Source organism: Ascidiella aspersa, chromosome 2 (assembly GCF_963924565.1).
Source record: "Ascidiella aspersa chromosome 2, kaAscAspe10.2, whole genome shotgun sequence".
Classification (NCBI taxonomy): domain Eukaryota; kingdom Metazoa; phylum Chordata; class Ascidiacea; order Phlebobranchia; family Ascidiidae; genus Ascidiella; species Ascidiella aspersa.
Genome location: NC_139448.1, coordinates 16,223,928 through 16,241,918, shown reverse-complemented (window position 1 = coordinate 16,241,918; position 17,991 = coordinate 16,223,928). Strand labels below are relative to the sequence as shown.

At 33.1% G+C, this 17,991-nt stretch overlaps 2 protein-coding genes across 2 annotated transcripts; one reads left to right on the top strand and one right to left on the bottom strand.

Annotated features, from left to right (window-relative positions):
• The first annotated feature begins 2,382 nt into the window (after positions 1–2,382).
• On the top strand, positions 2,383–16,328 carry LOC146163999 (uncharacterized). The gene is made up of 21 exons (XM_083380647.1): positions 2,383–2,848; positions 3,140–3,248; positions 3,618–3,691; positions 3,753–3,901; positions 4,101–4,158; positions 4,281–4,340; positions 4,562–4,677; positions 5,131–5,233; positions 5,919–5,996; positions 6,080–6,618; positions 7,587–8,878; positions 9,066–9,173; positions 9,940–10,059; positions 10,681–10,731; positions 11,500–11,592; positions 11,894–11,941; positions 12,019–12,094; positions 12,767–12,842; positions 13,026–13,083; positions 14,695–14,769; positions 14,831–16,328. Exons 1-21 carry the CDS (start codon positions 2,750–2,752, stop codon positions 14,908–14,910), a joined length of 3,462 nt encoding a protein of 1,153 aa, XP_083236773.1. The 5' UTR covers positions 2,383–2,749; the 3' UTR covers positions 14,911–16,328.
• Positions 16,329–16,389: 61 nt separating this feature from the next.
• LOC146163998 (N-acetylglucosamine-1-phosphotransferase subunit gamma-like) lies at positions 16,390–17,293 on the bottom strand. Its single transcript, XM_083381352.1, has one exon. It carries the CDS (start codon positions 17,226–17,228, stop codon positions 16,461–16,463), a length of 768 nt encoding a protein of 255 aa, XP_083237478.1. The 5' UTR covers positions 17,229–17,293; the 3' UTR covers positions 16,390–16,460.
• Positions 17,294–17,991: the final 698 nt, after the last annotated feature.

Sequence of the window (17,991 nt, the reverse complement as noted above, 5' to 3'; positions counted from 1 at the left end):
CCCAGATTTTGCAATATATTATAGTAGCAGGATGCAGTTTTACCAGTACTCAAGGTCTACCTTTGGTATTTATTATACTTTTTTAAAAGATTTACTTCAGTGTAGGCATCACTTTGTTGATTTGTGGTGGCTGAATTTCCATATTCATTTAATAACAGAATTCTATTATTCTTTAAATACTAGTAATACTACCATTTTGGTATCGACTCGATTCAGACCATCGATTTAGATAAAATTTAATGTCTGAAGTCAGACTCTGGTTGTTTTTAACCAACTCCGCAGCCCTACTGGAAGGTTTATCAGAGATCTTGACATGATCTTGCAGATTTAAGACACAGGTCAGAAGTGCCTCATGCTTATTTAACAAAAATGGGGGTCAAGGTTAGGGATGTACAAAGTAGAATATCGAATCCAATTCTGCCGTTTATTTCGGGTAATTGGAACCGATATAATTTAATGTTTTACCGCCGATTGTTCCGCCTAATTGTACAAACGCGTGTGGTAAGTTGGCCTGTCGCTGCTTGCTTTAAATGTAGCTTCATGGTGCAGTGTCAGCGTTTTTTCGGGCGACCAATTACCGCGTCTCGTGATAACGTTTATCTAATAATTAAGTAAGTGTCAATCAAGCATTATTGGGCGAGCAACTAATGTGTAATGTCTCGTGTGGAGTTCGCAATTGCCCTAAATGCGTTAAGTTGCAAAAGTAATATTACGTTGTAAAACATGCTGGCCGTCCACAAAATGCGCTATAGGGTTACTTAAGGTCAACTTTAGGCCAATATTCAGCGAGGTTATGCAGTTATGCGCAGCGTAATTGTCAAGAATTCGTTATGTCAATAGTAACTTTGTATTCTTTGCAGTTCATTATTTGACTGCATAACAGATCATGTTAGTCCAAAAAGAAGCACTAAAACCCAACAATGCTTTAAAAAAAAGGACTGAATTGCTTAAGACTTCTGTGTGCAGTGTTTCATTGTAGTCACTATTGGCAAAAATATAAGTTTTGGCAACAACCTGGACAGTTGACATAATACAGTTTACAGAACTGTTTTAAATGACAGTTGTTAAGAATGTTAAACATACGAGAGATTTTTTTATTATAATGTACACATGTTAGCAAATTGTTTGGGCAATTTATTGCTATGATTGTAGGCCCTATGGGGTAGATTAAGATGAATCCCTTCCCCAAACGAAACCAAGGTTAGATAATTTAATAAAAATATACTAGGATTCGCTATTCTGGATTCGTTGTTCTAGATTCGAAACCTATTATTCTAGAATACCTTGGGATTCTACTTTGAACATCCCCCAAGGTTGACAATTAAAAAAACTTGAGTGTTCATTTGCCATACTATTCACTTTGGGATATGGTCAGTTATTGGACATCTGTAGCCTAGAGATAAGGTTGATTAAAATAAAACTTGGTTATACTTGAAATGGGAGATTTTGAATTTATATATTGTTTATTTTTTTTTCGCTGTACTTTAAGAATTTGGTCAAACTGTCCAATACGGTTAATAGTAATAGTTGTTAACAAATGTAAAATAGTAACTCTGATGTAAAAGTTCCATTGCTTTATTAAAACCATTGTGGTGTTGGCTAGTTCAGACCATGCTATTCATGGATAAGTAACTTAAATTATCATAACTTATATGGAAGTGTTTATTTCTGCTCTGTCTTTCTATCCCTATATCGTATAATTAAAATAACTGGCCAGACAATTGTAGCAATGCTTGTGTGATACACTTTTTCCCTTTAGTAGGAATATTTAAAGAAGTTAGATTATTATCACATGTCATCGAATCATCAAAAAAGAAAATCATTGCATATTGATAATAGAAAATGTTTACCAGTTTGCAACAAAAAGAGAAACAGCTTCCCAGAGGCTCCACAACTTTCACTCTTAAACTCTTAAACCAATGTTGCTTTCATATTACCCTTTGAAACTGACAATTGTTTTGTAATGTACCATGATTACATCTTATCTGGACAAATCTAAAAGGCAAAATTAGTAATGTTGACTGACGTTAGCTGCCAAATTGCTAAACTGTCTTAACCCTTATGATGTAACATCATAAAACCACCTTTCAAACAAAACTAGAGAAGTTAAATATGAATTTGGATACACTATGTAAGGATCTGTAATATAGACTGTAAATGAATTTCAAAGCCAAAAAGATTGAATCGATAAATAGGGATTGTATACCATAATAAGAAATATAGTGAATAACACCATACCTCTATTTATTTAAATAACACCATACCTCTATTTATATATTTATTTATTGTTATGAAGCATAAACATGATTCTCCATATAACAAGTAAAATAAATAGATTGCCATGTGCCGAATATTTCATATTAGGCAAAAGGCTGATTTTAATAGTGTAATTTTAGTTAAATGATGGTAAATTGAAACAGTCGTGGAATATGAGGCACATAAAACAAATAACCCACATTGAGGCATTGCCTTGGTGTTGTGGTTCAGTATTATGGTTTTTTGTTATGGATAACACACATGACAGACAGAAACTGATGTGTGTGATATACTATTTTTCTTTAACAGTGCTTTTTTACTTGGTTACTTTATCTGCCACTAAAATGGTTTGTGTGTACAAAAGCAATACTTATATCAATAATTTATCTTACAATTTATGTGATTAGTGATGTCTTACAGTTAACTAATTTTATTTGTGTAAACCACACCTGAGGACATGAACACTGTGCGGTGATGTTAGCATGCCTAGAATATGTCGGTAGAGACAAGCATTAACAACTTTGTAGACAATGTTGAAAAATTATATGAAATTGGACCTGATGGCTCAGACGGATTTGGAAGCGAATTTCAGGTATACAAGTGTGTCTAGTAAATATTCATTATGTCTTTGTTTTGTGTATTTTCCCCCCAAAATTTTTTTGAGTTAAATACAAACAAAAAAATAAACCACATATAACAATTTTGTTATTGAAAATAGTGAATATTTTTAGATATAAATCTTTTTTTCCAAATTAGTAGGAGAGTTGTGTTTCTATGTTCCTGTTTAATTATGCCAAATAGAGGGTTCTATTTTATAAGTTTTACAGGAATGCTATATTTTGACAATAAATCTTTTTTGTATACTGTATTGATCTTACTCTAGAAAATCAAATACTTCACTGCATCGCTAAAACGAAAGCCTTCTTTTGCAAGCAATGCTGGGGAAAATGAAGACAATAAAAAGAAAAACAGATACAAAGACATACTGCCATGTAAGTTACTAAACTTCCAATATAGATCAGGTAGTTTAATTCTGCCTTATGCCTGAAGTTGTTTTAGTTTTTTTACAACCTAAGGCAAAGAAAGCATGTTTGAATGGTGGAACAGTATCTTTCAAAAACATATTCAAAGTTAAAGTACATTTGGCATTTTAAGGTTCAAGGTGCTAAAACTTTTATTTATGAATTGTTGGTACTTGTCATTATGTTGTCTTTGTGTTAACTTTTTTATGTTTATACTGATTGTATTTCCAAAAAAGTTGGGCAAATTTTGCCACTGGAAAATTTTAGCAAATATAAATATTCAGTATTATTAAAAAAATAAGATCTTTGTAGGATAAAGTCATACTGTTTATTTATTAGATGACCATACAAGGGTAAGGCTTCCAATTTCACTTGACGATGAATCAGACTACATAAATGCAAGTCTCATCAAGGTAAGTGTAAAGTTTATCTATAAACCTGTTTTGCATACTAAACAGCAATACTTAAACTAAGGGACCGGATCCTGGGCAAACATACATCGCCTCACAAGGTCCTTTACCCCACACTGTAAATGACTTTTGGAAAATGCTATGGACCCTTAATGTTCGGACCATTATTATGGTTTGCAACTTGGTGGAAATGGGTAAAAAGAAATGTGAAAGGTAATTTATTTTTGCTCGTTAACACAAACTTGATATTAAATTTTTTACTATATATATATTTTTTTTAATGTAACCATGACGTATATTGCTTGGTACTGTTAAACATGCAAGTTTCAGCAACAAGGAAATGACTAGAATGACTGTGACTCAAGAAGTGACAGTTTAACAGACCTATTGTTCCTAAAATAATTGTTTTTAGATATTGGGCTGATGAAGAAAATGAAGTTGAACAATTTGATGACATAACAGTTACACTGGTAAGACTTCTTTTTTATGTTAACTTGATAATAACCCTGCCTAATTAAAAATAAGTTGTTTGTCAAATGTAATTGTAGCGTTATAAAATAATTTTCTTTAAACCCCATATGCTTTTGATTAGGAATCGGAAAAGAACTGCAGTGGCTTTCAACAACGTCACATCATTGCTCAGAGGGGTCAGGTCAGTCAGTCTCATTTAAATTACTAGCTTCATTAGTAGCCTAAACTTCCCAGACAGGATACGCTTTGTACAAGGAAGTACTTTGAAACAATAAGCAAGCTCACAAACTGGTTGGTTAACAATAAAACACCACTCCTACACAGTTTGTTTACTTATTTTTTAAATTGTAATGAGTTGCAATTTAATTGTACTTTTGTTCAAACTGTAAACTTTGTTTAAAGGAAAAAAGAAAGTTGACGCAGCTTCAACTTACCACATGGCCTGATCACGGGGTCCCAAAAACTCGACGGGAAATTCTAAACATGATTGCAACAAGCAGAAAAATACAGGATTACAGGTAAAAAATAGAATTCAAACTTGTAACTTTTTTGTTACAAATTTACAATCATTTTTGTTTGTTTTTAACAAAAATTACATATTTGGATAAAATGAATTAGGTATATTTACATGTTTTGTTAATTTGGTTTGAGAACAGTTGTATTAGGTCTCTATCCTCAGCAGACCTTAATTTTTCACTTTTATTACCAAGAAATATTAATAAAAACTGCAAAAGTGTAATTAAACCTTAGGGGAAGAAAGTCCATTGATTAACCGCTAATAGGTTTTACTTTTTATTAACCCCTATGATTTAGTAAAATTATCTTAGTATATTGAAATTGAAGTAAAATTGAAAGCCATAAACAAGTGGTAATTTAGGAGGAGGTTGTTTTTTCGCTGCTAGTTTTAACTATGTTTGTGGTGTTGCAGCACTGATTGAAATACTCTCAAAACCATTGTATATATGTTTCAGCATGGATCCCAAGTTCCCAATGTGTGTTCACTGCAGTGCAGGATGCGGAAGGACCGGAGCTGTTCTTGTTATCGACTACTTTAGAAACCTTCTCATTAGAAAAGTATGTACTTTGTTGACATGACTTTAATCTTAATGTTAGTCAATTGGGCCTTCGCAGTGCAATAGCTTTTTTACTGTGCCTCCACTTACTCTCATGCCTGAGGCTGTTATTTGTTTGTAAACCATTCAAGCAAGATTAACCGGTTAGCGGTTAGCACACATTGGGCTACCAATGGATCCAAGTTATCAGTGTTGTAATGACTTAAGTAAAGTCACTGTTTTTAAAAGACTTGACTTGACTTAAGTCATTTGGGCCAAATGACTTGACTTGACTTGAGTCTTTCGTACAAATGACTTGACTTGACTTAAGTTTTTTGAACAAATGACTTTGGTTGAAATGAAGCATTTCTTTAAGTATGTTTTTTTTTATAAAATTGAGGTATTCGTCCAAATTTTGCAAGAAAAACATTTTTTTCTTTATTTTTTAGTTCAGTTGTTGTTAATAATCATGGGAGTTTAAAAATTCTAATAGTTTAACGTTTTATTTTTAAGACAAGGACATGACTTGAAGTTGACTTGCTCTAATTATGACTTGGACTGGGACTTAACTTGCTATTTATTCGAAAAGACTTGACTTGGACTTAAGTTATTTCACAAATAACTTAACTGGGACTTAAGTCATTTTGAAATGACTTGTTTACAACACTGCGAGTTATAGACTTCAATAAAAGTTATTTTGTTTACAGAAACTGCCCCCCAAAATTACAGTTTTTGATGTGGTTATTGAAATGCGAAAGCAGCGTCCAGCTATTGTCCAAACTAAGGTTTGAAAATTTATTTTGTATACAGTGTGCATGTTGATTGTTTATACCAAATACCTTGTCTAATTGTTACCATTTTCTTAAAGGACCAGTATGAATTTGTTCACCTAGCCATTTCTGAGATGTTCACTAAGTATTTACAAGATCATAGTGGTAAAGAACCAACATCACAACTGTCAAAATCACTTTTGTCCACAAATTACGAAAATGTCACCTTGCCACAGAGCACCAAATCTTCGCCCAACAGCAAGCCTGCGGACCCCAAGCGACAGAACTACCAAAATGTTGAAATAAGAGACAAAGGAGAGAGTAGAAATGTGCTAACACCAGAAACAAGGTCATCCCCTCCTCCCAAGGTCAGCTCAAGGCCATTCGGTCAGACACGCCCTGTGTCAAGCTATATACCACCAACACAGCAGACACACTTGCAGTCTCCACCAGTGGCTGGCCTGAGAAAGCACAGTTTAGCATCTGTAGCACCAATGAAGCCTGCCGTACAAAAAAAGCCTTCAAATCCAAGGGAGTACGGAAATGTGCCAGCGCCTGGTTCACCACACAGAAATGAAAACAAACACAATCCACCAACAGCACCTGCTCCTTCTACTAAGCCAAAACCAAGACCTAGGTATTGTTAACCAGAATCGTTATTAAACAAAATTTTAAACTTTTGGTGTTACTATGCACAATGCAGGTAACTAACTTGATATATAAACTATTAAAAATGTCAATTTCAAAAAAATAACATATCAGCCATTTCAGCTGTTGTGTTTTTACTGTTTATTAAGATGGGAGTATGCATCTATACCAGCGGTTCTCCGTATAGCAATTTCAGAGGGTATGCATAGAGAATAAGTCTTTAAGTTTTTCAATGTTAGGCTTTGGCGAATGTTTTTAAACTTTAGTCAATGTTTTAAACATTAGGCTTTAGTGAACGTATTTAAATATTCAATTATCTGTCATCATTATTGTCTTTAGTTATAGTTTTATAATGTCTCTTGTGAAGCATCTATTATGCTGAACTGTACTACCTGGGACCTGCTATCAGGGAATAATCGTGACTGCCCTAGTGTACTACACGAACACATGGGTTGACTGACCCTTGAATTTTTATAGGGCTGCGAAATATCAAAATAAATTCAACGGCCCACCAGGCAAATTTTTTAGAAAAGTTTGGGAACCGTTGGTCTATCCAAACAAAGGTTGACCTGTAGAGCACCACGAAAATGCAAACTATAATTTTCTTTAGTTTCCTTTAAACAGAAAATAGCCATAGTCATAGTTGATTGTAAAAAGTAGGTTTTGGATTGTGGTCCCAATTTGTAATGTTTACCTAAATCTAAAGCAATGCCAGTTTTGACTATGGAATTCCTTTGTAAAATTTTTGAATTAAAGTTTGACACAAATAAAACAAAAAGTTATCAATTGATTATTAGATCTAGTTAATTAACCAATTTAAATTTTACTTTAATAAGTATAACAAGGTAAATATTTATTAAAGCATATCCTAATATCCCATATTACATAAGGCAAATTTAAAATAGGTTTATATTATTTTTTAAATGAATTATTATAAAACTGTATCTTAATTAACAGGATTGGAAATTCAGCGATTTCTCTGACAGACTTCACTGCCAAACAAGGTAAGGAGGATCAGGGCCAAAATGCATCAAAGCCTTTTAAGTTTTCATCTGAAATTTCAGTTCAAAGCACTTCCCCTAAGTTGCATGCTCAATCTCCCAGTGGCGACCATCCTAAACCTCCACCCAAACCCAGCCTTGATAAAAGCAAGCCATGCATTGAAAGTATTCAAAAGAGAAAAGAGCGTCTATGGTCGACCACTACACAAAATGAACCTTCAAACCTGCAGAAAACCAAGCCCTCCATAACTGCTTCTGCCATTGATTTGCGATTAATAAATGATCAGGCACCAATAAACCCCAGATTTGTCAGCCGTACACTTTCCATGGAAAAAGGCAACAGCAATGAACCTGTAAAGTTTAATCAGAAAAAATGGCATGATAAGCCTCCAAAAAATGATGATCAGAATTCCCATACAAACTACAATCGAGGCAAAGTGGGTGGATATCAATTTGCTACAGGCGAACCGAACCGCACCAAAGTAAGACCACCCATATTACCAAAGAAAAGCATTCGCCGGAGTACATCACCAACTAAAACATCCTCCACATCCTCCTCAATTTCTCCTCCTGAGCAGAAGAAGATACCTCCTACAGCTGTTAAGAAATTATCTGCCGAGTGTCTGACATCATATGTTTCTACGAGTCCTGATGAAAACAAAACCAAACAGCCTATACCCCTTCCCCTAACATTTAAAAAGTGTGACAGTGCAAAGCCGATTTTAAAAGAGCATGATAAGAAATATGTGAATGTGAAAAACACCACACCAACATCTACATCTCGTACAGAAGTTCAAAATAAATCCTCAAAAGAAGATAAACAGGGAAAAAGTCATGTGAACATCCAGAATCCTGGAAAAGTTTTAAAAAGTGAACACCGAGATGTTAGTCCAGCCACAAACAACACCAATTTATACAGTAAAATCAATTCAAGTCCAGTAAGCGAGTCGCAATATGATTTTCTTAAAAGGTCCTTTAAATCTTCTGGTAAAGTAGATGATGAGGAGTATGTTAAGGATGATACCCCACGCAATTCCACTATGCGGGAGACACGCTCCAAGTCTGAAGGTGAGCCAAACCGATGGAACAACGCAAAGTTGACTGATTTTCCTTGCCCTTATAACAGAAACAGATCATCAGTAAGTTCCATCACAACAAATGTCTTTGAAACCAACCCAACTCCCAAGGAGTCCAGTTCAACTAAGACTGAACCTATTTCTGATTTGCATGGTTTGGTTTCTGACAAAGGTCAGTTCCTTTTTTTGCTTGAATACTTTTATTTTTAACTTGGATGTTGAGGTTGTGTGAGATTTTCTTTTTATATCATTTAAAATTTGAAAGATTAAATTTAAATGAAAAGGTCTTTATTTTTAACTAATTTTACTACTAAACACCCTCAAAATGGTCTGCAGTTTTGTTAAATTGTGCTTAATAGATGCAAAACTAGCCGCAGGAGTCCCAAAGCCTTCTCCACCTATTAAACCACAGCGGACTTTTAAAAAAGGGAAATCTCCTTACATTTCAAAACCAGCAGAACAAAATGGTAAGAACAGAACATTTAGTTTTATATTTAGGTTTTACCTTCAATAAGGATTTCAAGGAAATATGCCAAAAAAAATTAAGTAGCCTGGGGAGTTGGAGCCAAGCATTTTCGCTTGAGCCGTAGGCATTTTTTTAATTTGCAGAGATAAAGGTATATAATTATTTCTACTCTAGTTTTAATGCAAAAAAGCATATATAGCAAACTTTAAAAACTTTTTGCCTTGGTTTTAATTGATGACAAATTGTTCACCATTGTTTTTACAGCAACATTTTTTTACGATTTTACTGCAAACATCTTGGTAGATATTTTTTTTTTTTTAACAAGAGCACATTTAAAGCCTAGTAAATTCCTATTTAAATGGTTCTTGATTAATTTTTTACATTATCGAATGTTTTGGTGTAGGTATGCTGTTCATGATTGTTTGTAATAGTTCTATTTATAACTGTAAATAACAAAAAACTGGCAACGGGAGTGTGATTTTTCTTGTTTGTTAGTCCGCCCAATGCCAAAGAATTTGAATTTGAATTGCAATGAAAACTACTAAACAGTTTGGTGTGAAATATGCAACTTTACAAAAACTATCGCAACAGGGCTGGAGCCTTGAATGTGTGTTTTGTGGCTCCGAGATTGAAGCCGGAGCCAATTCTATTTTACAGTGGCTCCCCGGCCCAAGTGATGTTTATTTTGCTCATTAACGGGAACAAAACCCCACCTAATGTCTTAATAAATTTATTCTAAAAAAATCACCTAATAGCAAAAACTGTAGTAGATGTCTATGCGATGGCAGCAAAAGAAAAACGCCCAACGCCTAGTGATTCTTCACCACCAGTAAAACACCAATCTCCTTATTATTCAGTTCCATCGGAAAACAGCAATTCATACTCTGGTTTGTTTTGGATTTGTATGTTTGTGTAAAAGTTTAAACCAGTAAGACATAATAAGTAGTTATTAACAAAGGGTAGTGTTAATTTATTCTCAGGGGCATGATCTCTACAATAATATTTTATTTTGTGCTAAATTTAGTAGTGCTATGCTGTCACTTTGATTTGTCTGATTTTATGCTACCCTAATACTTCAACTTCTTTACTGTTAGCCTGCGTCAGACTGTTTTGACTAGAGCGATTTTTTGACTTAAAAATAACAAACTTTAACATTAAAATTTTGACCTAACATGTGTTTTTCAAAAAACACTTTTTCGACAAGGCAAAAAATAGTTGCCCTAGTTATGACTAAAAGTCAACTAGGTTGCCAAAATGCATTATCAATATGCCAATAATGTGTAATTGACAAATACATAAATTGCTTTTGGTATATTACTAAATTAGTTTCTTGAAGGGCACAGGACATAGGACAAAAAGAAATGTTAAAGAAAAACGGTTAAAAACACTGGTTTCAACAGTTCATTGTTCATAACATTTACAGTACAACTTTTATTTTATGTTTAAATAGGTAATTTTGCAGCAACATGTGATAAAAATTGTTTTAAGCTTTTTGATTTATTTTGTAGACAAGGGCCCTCGTGGCAAAGAAGTTGAATATGCTGAAGTGGCAAGCAAGGGTAAATTATTAAAATAGACCTTTTCTAACATTTGTAATGTGACAAAATTAAAAGTAGCAGTCAAAATCATGCAACATTTAATATTTTGTAACATTCAGTGAACTGATGTACATTGGGTTATAAAATGAGACCTTTAATAAAATGGTGAAAATGAAACTAGTTCTACATTGTTAACCCTTGTAGTTCAAAGGACCACCTATTGAAGTACTGTAGCACTTTTTTCAAAATATCTAACAACAACTTTTAAGTGCTTGAGCTCTCTATTTTCACTTTATATGAACCATTGACTCCGATTTTGGGCTGCTTAGGGTGCTCAGAGCAACCATAACAAAAACTATTGTTCAATAAAATGAAACTAATTGGACGATTAAGGGGCATTTCCTAAAATATGAGACACATTTTTTGGCCTTTATCAGGCAATGAAATTATTAAAAACCAAAAGCTAAAATATTTTTTACTCCACATATAAACTCATCTGTTCAATGGGCAATTACTGCAACTAATTTTGTAACTTTTTATTAATAAATGTCCTTTGTTTGTATAAAATATGCTTTTTTCTTTGACATTTGGACATTCACATTTTTTCTTTATTTTAAAACAAACTATATATTTGCTGCAACATAATATAAGTGTAAAACATAAACCGTATATAATAGTGTAGTGTCGAACATTTAAATGTCTAGTTTTATTGCCCTGGTGGTTGGGCTTATTGTTTCCAAAAGCACAAAGATTTTTTTGATTAACTTACCTGTAATGTTTTTGCTCAAGCTCCAATATCGCGACCATCAGGGCTATTTGCACAACAAGATAGACCTGCTTTGACTGGCAAAGATTCACCCAACTTTCCTCATCACAATGCACGTATGTACCTAGCTAGCTTTGATTAATTTATGCATGTGCAACATTGTAGTTAAAATCTACATGTGGGTTAAATATTACAATTTTGATTCTGTTTATGGATTGTACTGTTGTTAGTAATTGCCAAGTTGATAATGGGTAATTTTAGCGCCAGCATGTATACATAATATCAATATAATATTACATTAGTTTTATGCTGTGACAGTTAAAACTGCATTTCCCAATGTGTGCAAATACTAATACATATAACATGATTCTGTGTGCATGTCACAAAACAAACATGAAGATTTTTTTTATTTTTTAGCTGCTATTCCTATAAGAACACCAGACTCGTATGTTCTTGCTGAGGACGGTAAGTAGTACTAAAAAATGCAGTTAGGTCAGTCAGAAGAACCTTTATATATATATATATTAATATATGTTGTTTAGTCCATGTAGAATCAAATCAAAATGACCACATCTCAATGCCTTATGAAGAAATGAATGATGTTCGTCCTGGAAATGAGTGAGTATCAACGATTGGCAAATGTGTTATTAACCAACTAATATTTTGTATTGTATGTAAAGTTGTTTATAGTTTTGACGAGCCCCAAAAAAGGATAAAATATACAAGGCAGTGATAGATATGCTCATACATGTTTAACTTTCTCTGATTGGTGTCATATGGCTGTAAACTTCATTTTAAGTTTTAAACACGTCCCAATTAAACCCTATCATAAAGTTTTGATATCTCTAAAAAAAAATTTCACTTAAAATAGGAATTGTACATTAACAAAATGGAAACAATCATTTAGTGTATCACAGTATTTGCCAACCTTTGTTTCCCATCCACCATTTTCTTTTACTTTTAATTCAGATGCGTCAGACTAATTTTACACCCTTAAATTGTTTAAACTATGGTAACTTGAGGTTTTGGCAATTAACATACCTTGTATGATCACCGAATAGGATTGTTTAAACAAAAGTAGCACTTTTGGAGAAAGAGATCACAAAAAAACGATAAACTTTTTCTTTATTACATTTTTGAATTTGTAAGGATTTGCTTGTTTTTAGATGTAATATTAATGAGAAGACAAACATAATTAGCTCTAATGTTGGCTAATATATTTATATGTGTGCTTTTGGGGGGCATAGTTCACCACTGTTTGTATCATATAGGTTAATTTTTTTTGTACAGAACTGGTCGTCGCACATCTGGAGCTAGCTCATTAGCTGGTGGCGTTAAGGCAAAAACCAAGGAAATGCTGGCAAAGGTGAGCCAATTTTTAAACACACAAAGTGCGGAGAAATAAACAACTGTTATTTATTGATATTTCAGACTAGTTTGCTTAAAGTAATATTGTTAGATTTAGGTGTAACTGTGGCTTGAAGATTACAAACATATTTTTATTTAGTTTAAGCCTTTAAACATTTTTTTTTCTATATGATTGCCACAGACAACCAACGCATTTAGTGCTGCAAAACACAGCTTGGCTGGGTCCCGCTCAGCAGAAGGTAAGTCAATTACAGCTATGGTAGTTGTGCTCTCTTTGTTCTAATTCCAACTCCATAGGGAATGTGGTGCTTGTACATAATTCTGATATCTCTTCTTTTTCCTTTTTTTGTTTTCTACAAAACACACACAAACCATGTATATAAGTAATAATTGCTAGTGTGGTCACTTGTCACAGTGTCTTCCATTATGTATTTATTGTTTTGTAGAACAAAGCTATTTTAACTAAAACCTGCCTTTTATTTTTTAAACTGTGGTATTAAGCATGCACAGCAACATAGTGCACATGCCTCCCTGACCTTTTCACTTGGGTTGTGTATCACTCTTCCAGGCTTACTCATTATTAAGTTGTTCTTTTCCATCCAGCCTAGTGCTTGTTTTATTGCCCTGCAATTAGGTAAAGATTTTTTAGGTATATATTATCTATACAAACTTTTGACCTCACCTTGCAATACTTTTTAATATAAATAAGTGACTTACACCAAGCTTAGATGCTTAAATGCCAATTTCTGCTTCAAATGTTCGTGAATTTTAACAGGGTAAGCTTGTCGTTTTGGTCGAAGTAGTTTTATGGCTTGCAAAATTGACCAACCAAGGGAGGATGGGTCTAGACAAAGTTTTTTGTTTTGTTTTTTGAAACCAAAAACATCCTAAATTGTAACAGCACAAATCAAAATTATTAAACAACAATAAAAATAAATTCAGCGTAAAGTTGTAAAAATAATATGTATAGATTTGATTAGTTGTCATAAGAGTTAAAACTTTTTGAAACTTACATTTGTCTTTGTTAATAAAATGGTTGGTTCTGTGCTTTTTGTGGTAGATAAATTTTCTCTTTGCTTCTCTGTGAATTTCGTTTATATGCTTTTTCCATTTTAATCGGAAGCACTTCTTGCAAGACAAAGAATAGTCTGCAGGCTTGGTAAATTGATATTGCTGGCGTTTTTTTTCAAGTTTTGACTTGTCACTTTTTTTCTTGCAGGATTTATTTGCCTTTTTTGCACTTACTTTTGGATAACTAATATCTTGTTGCTTGACTTGCCTAATCTCTTTTATTTTTTTGTTGATTTGTCTTTTGAATAGCAAGGAGCGCTTTGATTTTCTTTTAATTGGTTTATCTGCGAGAGTAATAGTCGATGGTGTTGCCCCTCTTGACCATTTTTCCTTAGCCGGCATTTGTTGAACCCATTTAAGACATCGGGTCTGAGCTGACACTTTTTTACCCAAAACCAAAGCACTTTGTTTTTTCTTTGGTAGTTTTTTCCTTTTTTTGGTGTTTGAATTCAGTCTTTTTCTTTCTGGAATTATAAACACTAAAATACACTTCAAACCAAGTTACTTAAATGAACTAGAATCCGTTTAGTTTGTTTAAACTGTCAGGTAATTTATTTACCTACCTCTACCTCTTCCTTGCATTTTGTGTCCAGCTATGTGTGCTCTTTATTCAAAACATATAATCTAGCTACTGTTGTTCTGGTACTTAAGTACCAGGCTGCTAGCTTTTCTTGTCATTCTTACCTTTAGTTGGGACATTGATATTTCATTTGGGGTATTGTTTATTCACAGTTAGCATTATGACATCACAGGAAAATGTTTTGTATGTGTTTTCTTAGATGATGGCTACAATACTCACTCCCGGGTTCCTACATACAAACCATCACCTGTGATCTACGGGAATCAGGACATTAGTAAGTATTTATGTGTGCTCTTTGTGGATGGTAGCTTTATTATTAAATGTTATTTTTAAAGGTTATGGAAATCGGTATGCGGTAAGACCCAAGGGACCCCGCCCTGTTCCTCAAAAATGGAGCACTTCACATGGACATTGAGTTTTAATTGTTATTATGTCTGGTTAAATGCTGGTATACATTCCTATAAGCAATAAACCTCCTATCAAGATCCCTTTTCTAATCCAATCTGCCAAGCATGTCAAATTAAATACTTTTTTTACATAACTGTGCCGACAACAGAAATTTACCATATTTATTTGTAGCACAGGAAAAGGATAATATAAATTTGTATGTTATTTTGCATCTACATATATAGCATTTGAAGCACCACTGTTTGGCAAAATGCGTTGACATGAGTATACATACACATTTAGTGCTTTATTTGATGATTTTAAGCATCTTGTTTTACAAATTTATAAATCTTTAAAACACATTTTTTACAGGATTTTTCCACTGTATATCATAGAAGTGCTAGTCCCTTATTTCATTCAATAGTAAATAAATTATATTGTAGGCAAGTACACTTGAATCTAGTTTTGATGGTATGTTGCATTTATTCTGCTAAATAAGGATATAATATCTCGCTATACATACATTTCAAAATTTGTTGTAAATCATGTTCTTGTAAGGTAAAACCTGGCCATGTTGCTTTTTTCTTTCCTTGTTAAACTCAAGGTAAAAATTATTTGTAAAATGGTATCATAACAATTGGTAGTCTTAATTTCCTGTTCCTAGCTACCAAATACATAATTTTGCCACTCAAAAATGTCTTGAATAATCAATGTCATTTGCATTACACTGTAGGACAGCTGTCCAAATGTCAAAGTGTTGCCTTAAAATGTAGTAGCACTAGTGATATAGCCTATTTATATCCATGGCAGTTGTCTTACTTCCTTACTGGGTCTGTTGCTTATGTATTGTATCGAATAATGTAAAATTATTAATGAAGTTCTTGTTTTATTCTACTGTATTAGCTTTTATTTGTGTTCTTATTAAACTTTATTATGCTTCGGAGTTGCACTAAACCTGATTTTTGAGATTTGAGGATATGTTAATTTTTATAGCAGTATTTTTTAGTGTACTTTTATAGCATCCGAAAACGTTATGTATGCACCTGACCTTGTTTTGTAAGTAAGGTTTCAAATTCTATACACATTAAATAATTGTTTTATGAAGATATTTGTGATATGAGCTCCAGATTAATTTTGCTAATTTTGTTTTGTTATTTTTCTGTTTTGTTTTTGTATCCAACCAATTGCCTAATTATGTGCAATATTGTGTATCGGCATTTCTCATAAGAGCAATACAAGGGGCATTAACATGCCTTAAGAAAACTGCACATAGACAATATGTATTGCCAACAATTTTTCCTGTAAGACGTTGAGTAAAAACCTGTCTTCCTATTCTATTGTTTATTTACTGATGTCCCAACCACAATCTCATAACATTTGCAAATTGCTTATTGACATAACATCGCTAATTTAACAAATGCTGTTAATACAATTTGGCTGGAGGGACATACTAGTTGTTTGTTTTGTTGTTATAAAGTTCTCACTAAAAATGCACATTTCAGATTATAAACAAAGCATTTTTATTGAACATAGTTTGTATTATCAACAATACTATAAATTCTAATTTAAAAAAATTATTTACAGTTTTTCCAGATCCTTTTTTAACTTGGCATACTCTAGGTTACATGTGTGCAGATCTGAAAACTGCTTCACTCCTTCAGTTTCTACATGTTTCGGAGATTTTGCCCATATCAAACCAGCCTTGACAAATATGGAGTTCAGTTCTTTGTTGTACCCCTTTTCAGTAATATATTGGTCATGTAAATCTTGCTCCAATTGATCCCATTCCGATTGCATAGAATCATTTAAAACCGGGTAAACCAACATTGCATCAGGGTGGCAAACAAGGGGAGTTTGAAATTCCATCAGATAATGACACCGTGAAGGCTCCTGGACTGATGTTAAGTTGTTTTCCCTTCCACATGAGAATATAACATTCACCTGACGATGTAGATCACCACAAATGTCACCATTGTCCATCATCATGTAAACAAAAGTGTTGTTTTCTATCTTCCAATCTTTCCAAATGCCAACAATGCCACTGTATGGATTCCATCGCATTGATCTCTCATGTTGGGTAACATTATCAAATGGGCAAAACTCATACTTGTAGTCGGTTGCTAGAAATGTATAGCATTTACCCACCAAGGTTTTTAGGTGTTCGGGACCGCTAAATGCTGAATGTTTTACTTTTGGCTCTAATTTATTTTGGTTATTAGGGCTCTGTGCTGCATTCCATCCATAGTTTGAAATTTCATCAACAATCTTCATTTCTACCATATTTTGGGCAGCTGCATAGCATATTATTAGGAATAGGGGTACATGTTTCCAACTAAATGACAACATTTTCTACCCTGGTTATGCTAGGAAAATTAAAATAGTAACACTAGGTTTTTTATTTTAAATTTTATGAGCTTTACCTTGAAAATTATGAACTCTGATGGGTCCATAGTTTATTGTTGTAGTTTGTTCAAAAAGTTTTACCCAAAAAAAAGTTTGTTTTTTTACTTTTGACTAAAAACATACTTAATGCACTAATTACATAGAGTTTCTTTAAACAGGTTTTATAGCAAAACTTACCATTTTGTGCCCCAGGCCAATATTTTTAAAACACAAAATGTATAATGCCTTTGATGATCTGTTTATTTAAGGTGGAGTTCCAACATAAAAACAAAATGTGACAACATACAAGACAAGAACCCCTTTAGAGGTTATGCAAAATATTCATAATTATTGGATGACAGACAATTTAGATTCTATATTCTGAAACCAAAAAGTGTCCTATCACCATACAACAGAAACGAAATGTTAGTCATATGACTCTGTTATTAAATATTTAACAGTACACGCATCTTTAAAATCATTGGAAAACACTAAATTGTTTATTCAGTACCATTATAGGCTCTGCGCTGGTTACATGTTGACTGTTTACTTTTAGCTGCAAAACTTGAAAAAGTTTGTTTTGTAATGTTTTTAGAGTCGACGTAGACTTCAAGTTATCTTTGAACAAAAAGTGAAAAGACAGCTACATAGAAATTAAATGTACGTGTTTTTCGTAAATTAAAAAAATCTTGACACTTTCGACTTTTTATATAACGCAGCCAATCAT

Bases quoted from the DNA above. Each gene is read 5' to 3' on its own strand.
- LOC146163998 (XM_083381352.1), bottom strand. From the start codon at position 17,228: ATGTTGTCATTTAGTTGGAAACATGTACCCCTATTCCTAATAATATGC.
- LOC146163999 (XM_083380647.1), top strand. From the start codon at position 2,750: ATGTCGGTAGAGACAAGCATTAACAACTTTGTAGACAATGTTGAAAAA. The intron at 2,849-3,139 runs GTATACAAGTGT...ATCTTACTCTAG, and splicing joins GATTTGGAAGCGAATTTCAG to AAAATCAAATACTTCACTGC. The intron at 11,593-11,893 runs GTATGTACCTAG...TTTATTTTTTAG, and splicing joins CTTTCCTCATCACAATGCAC to CTGCTATTCCTATAAGAACA.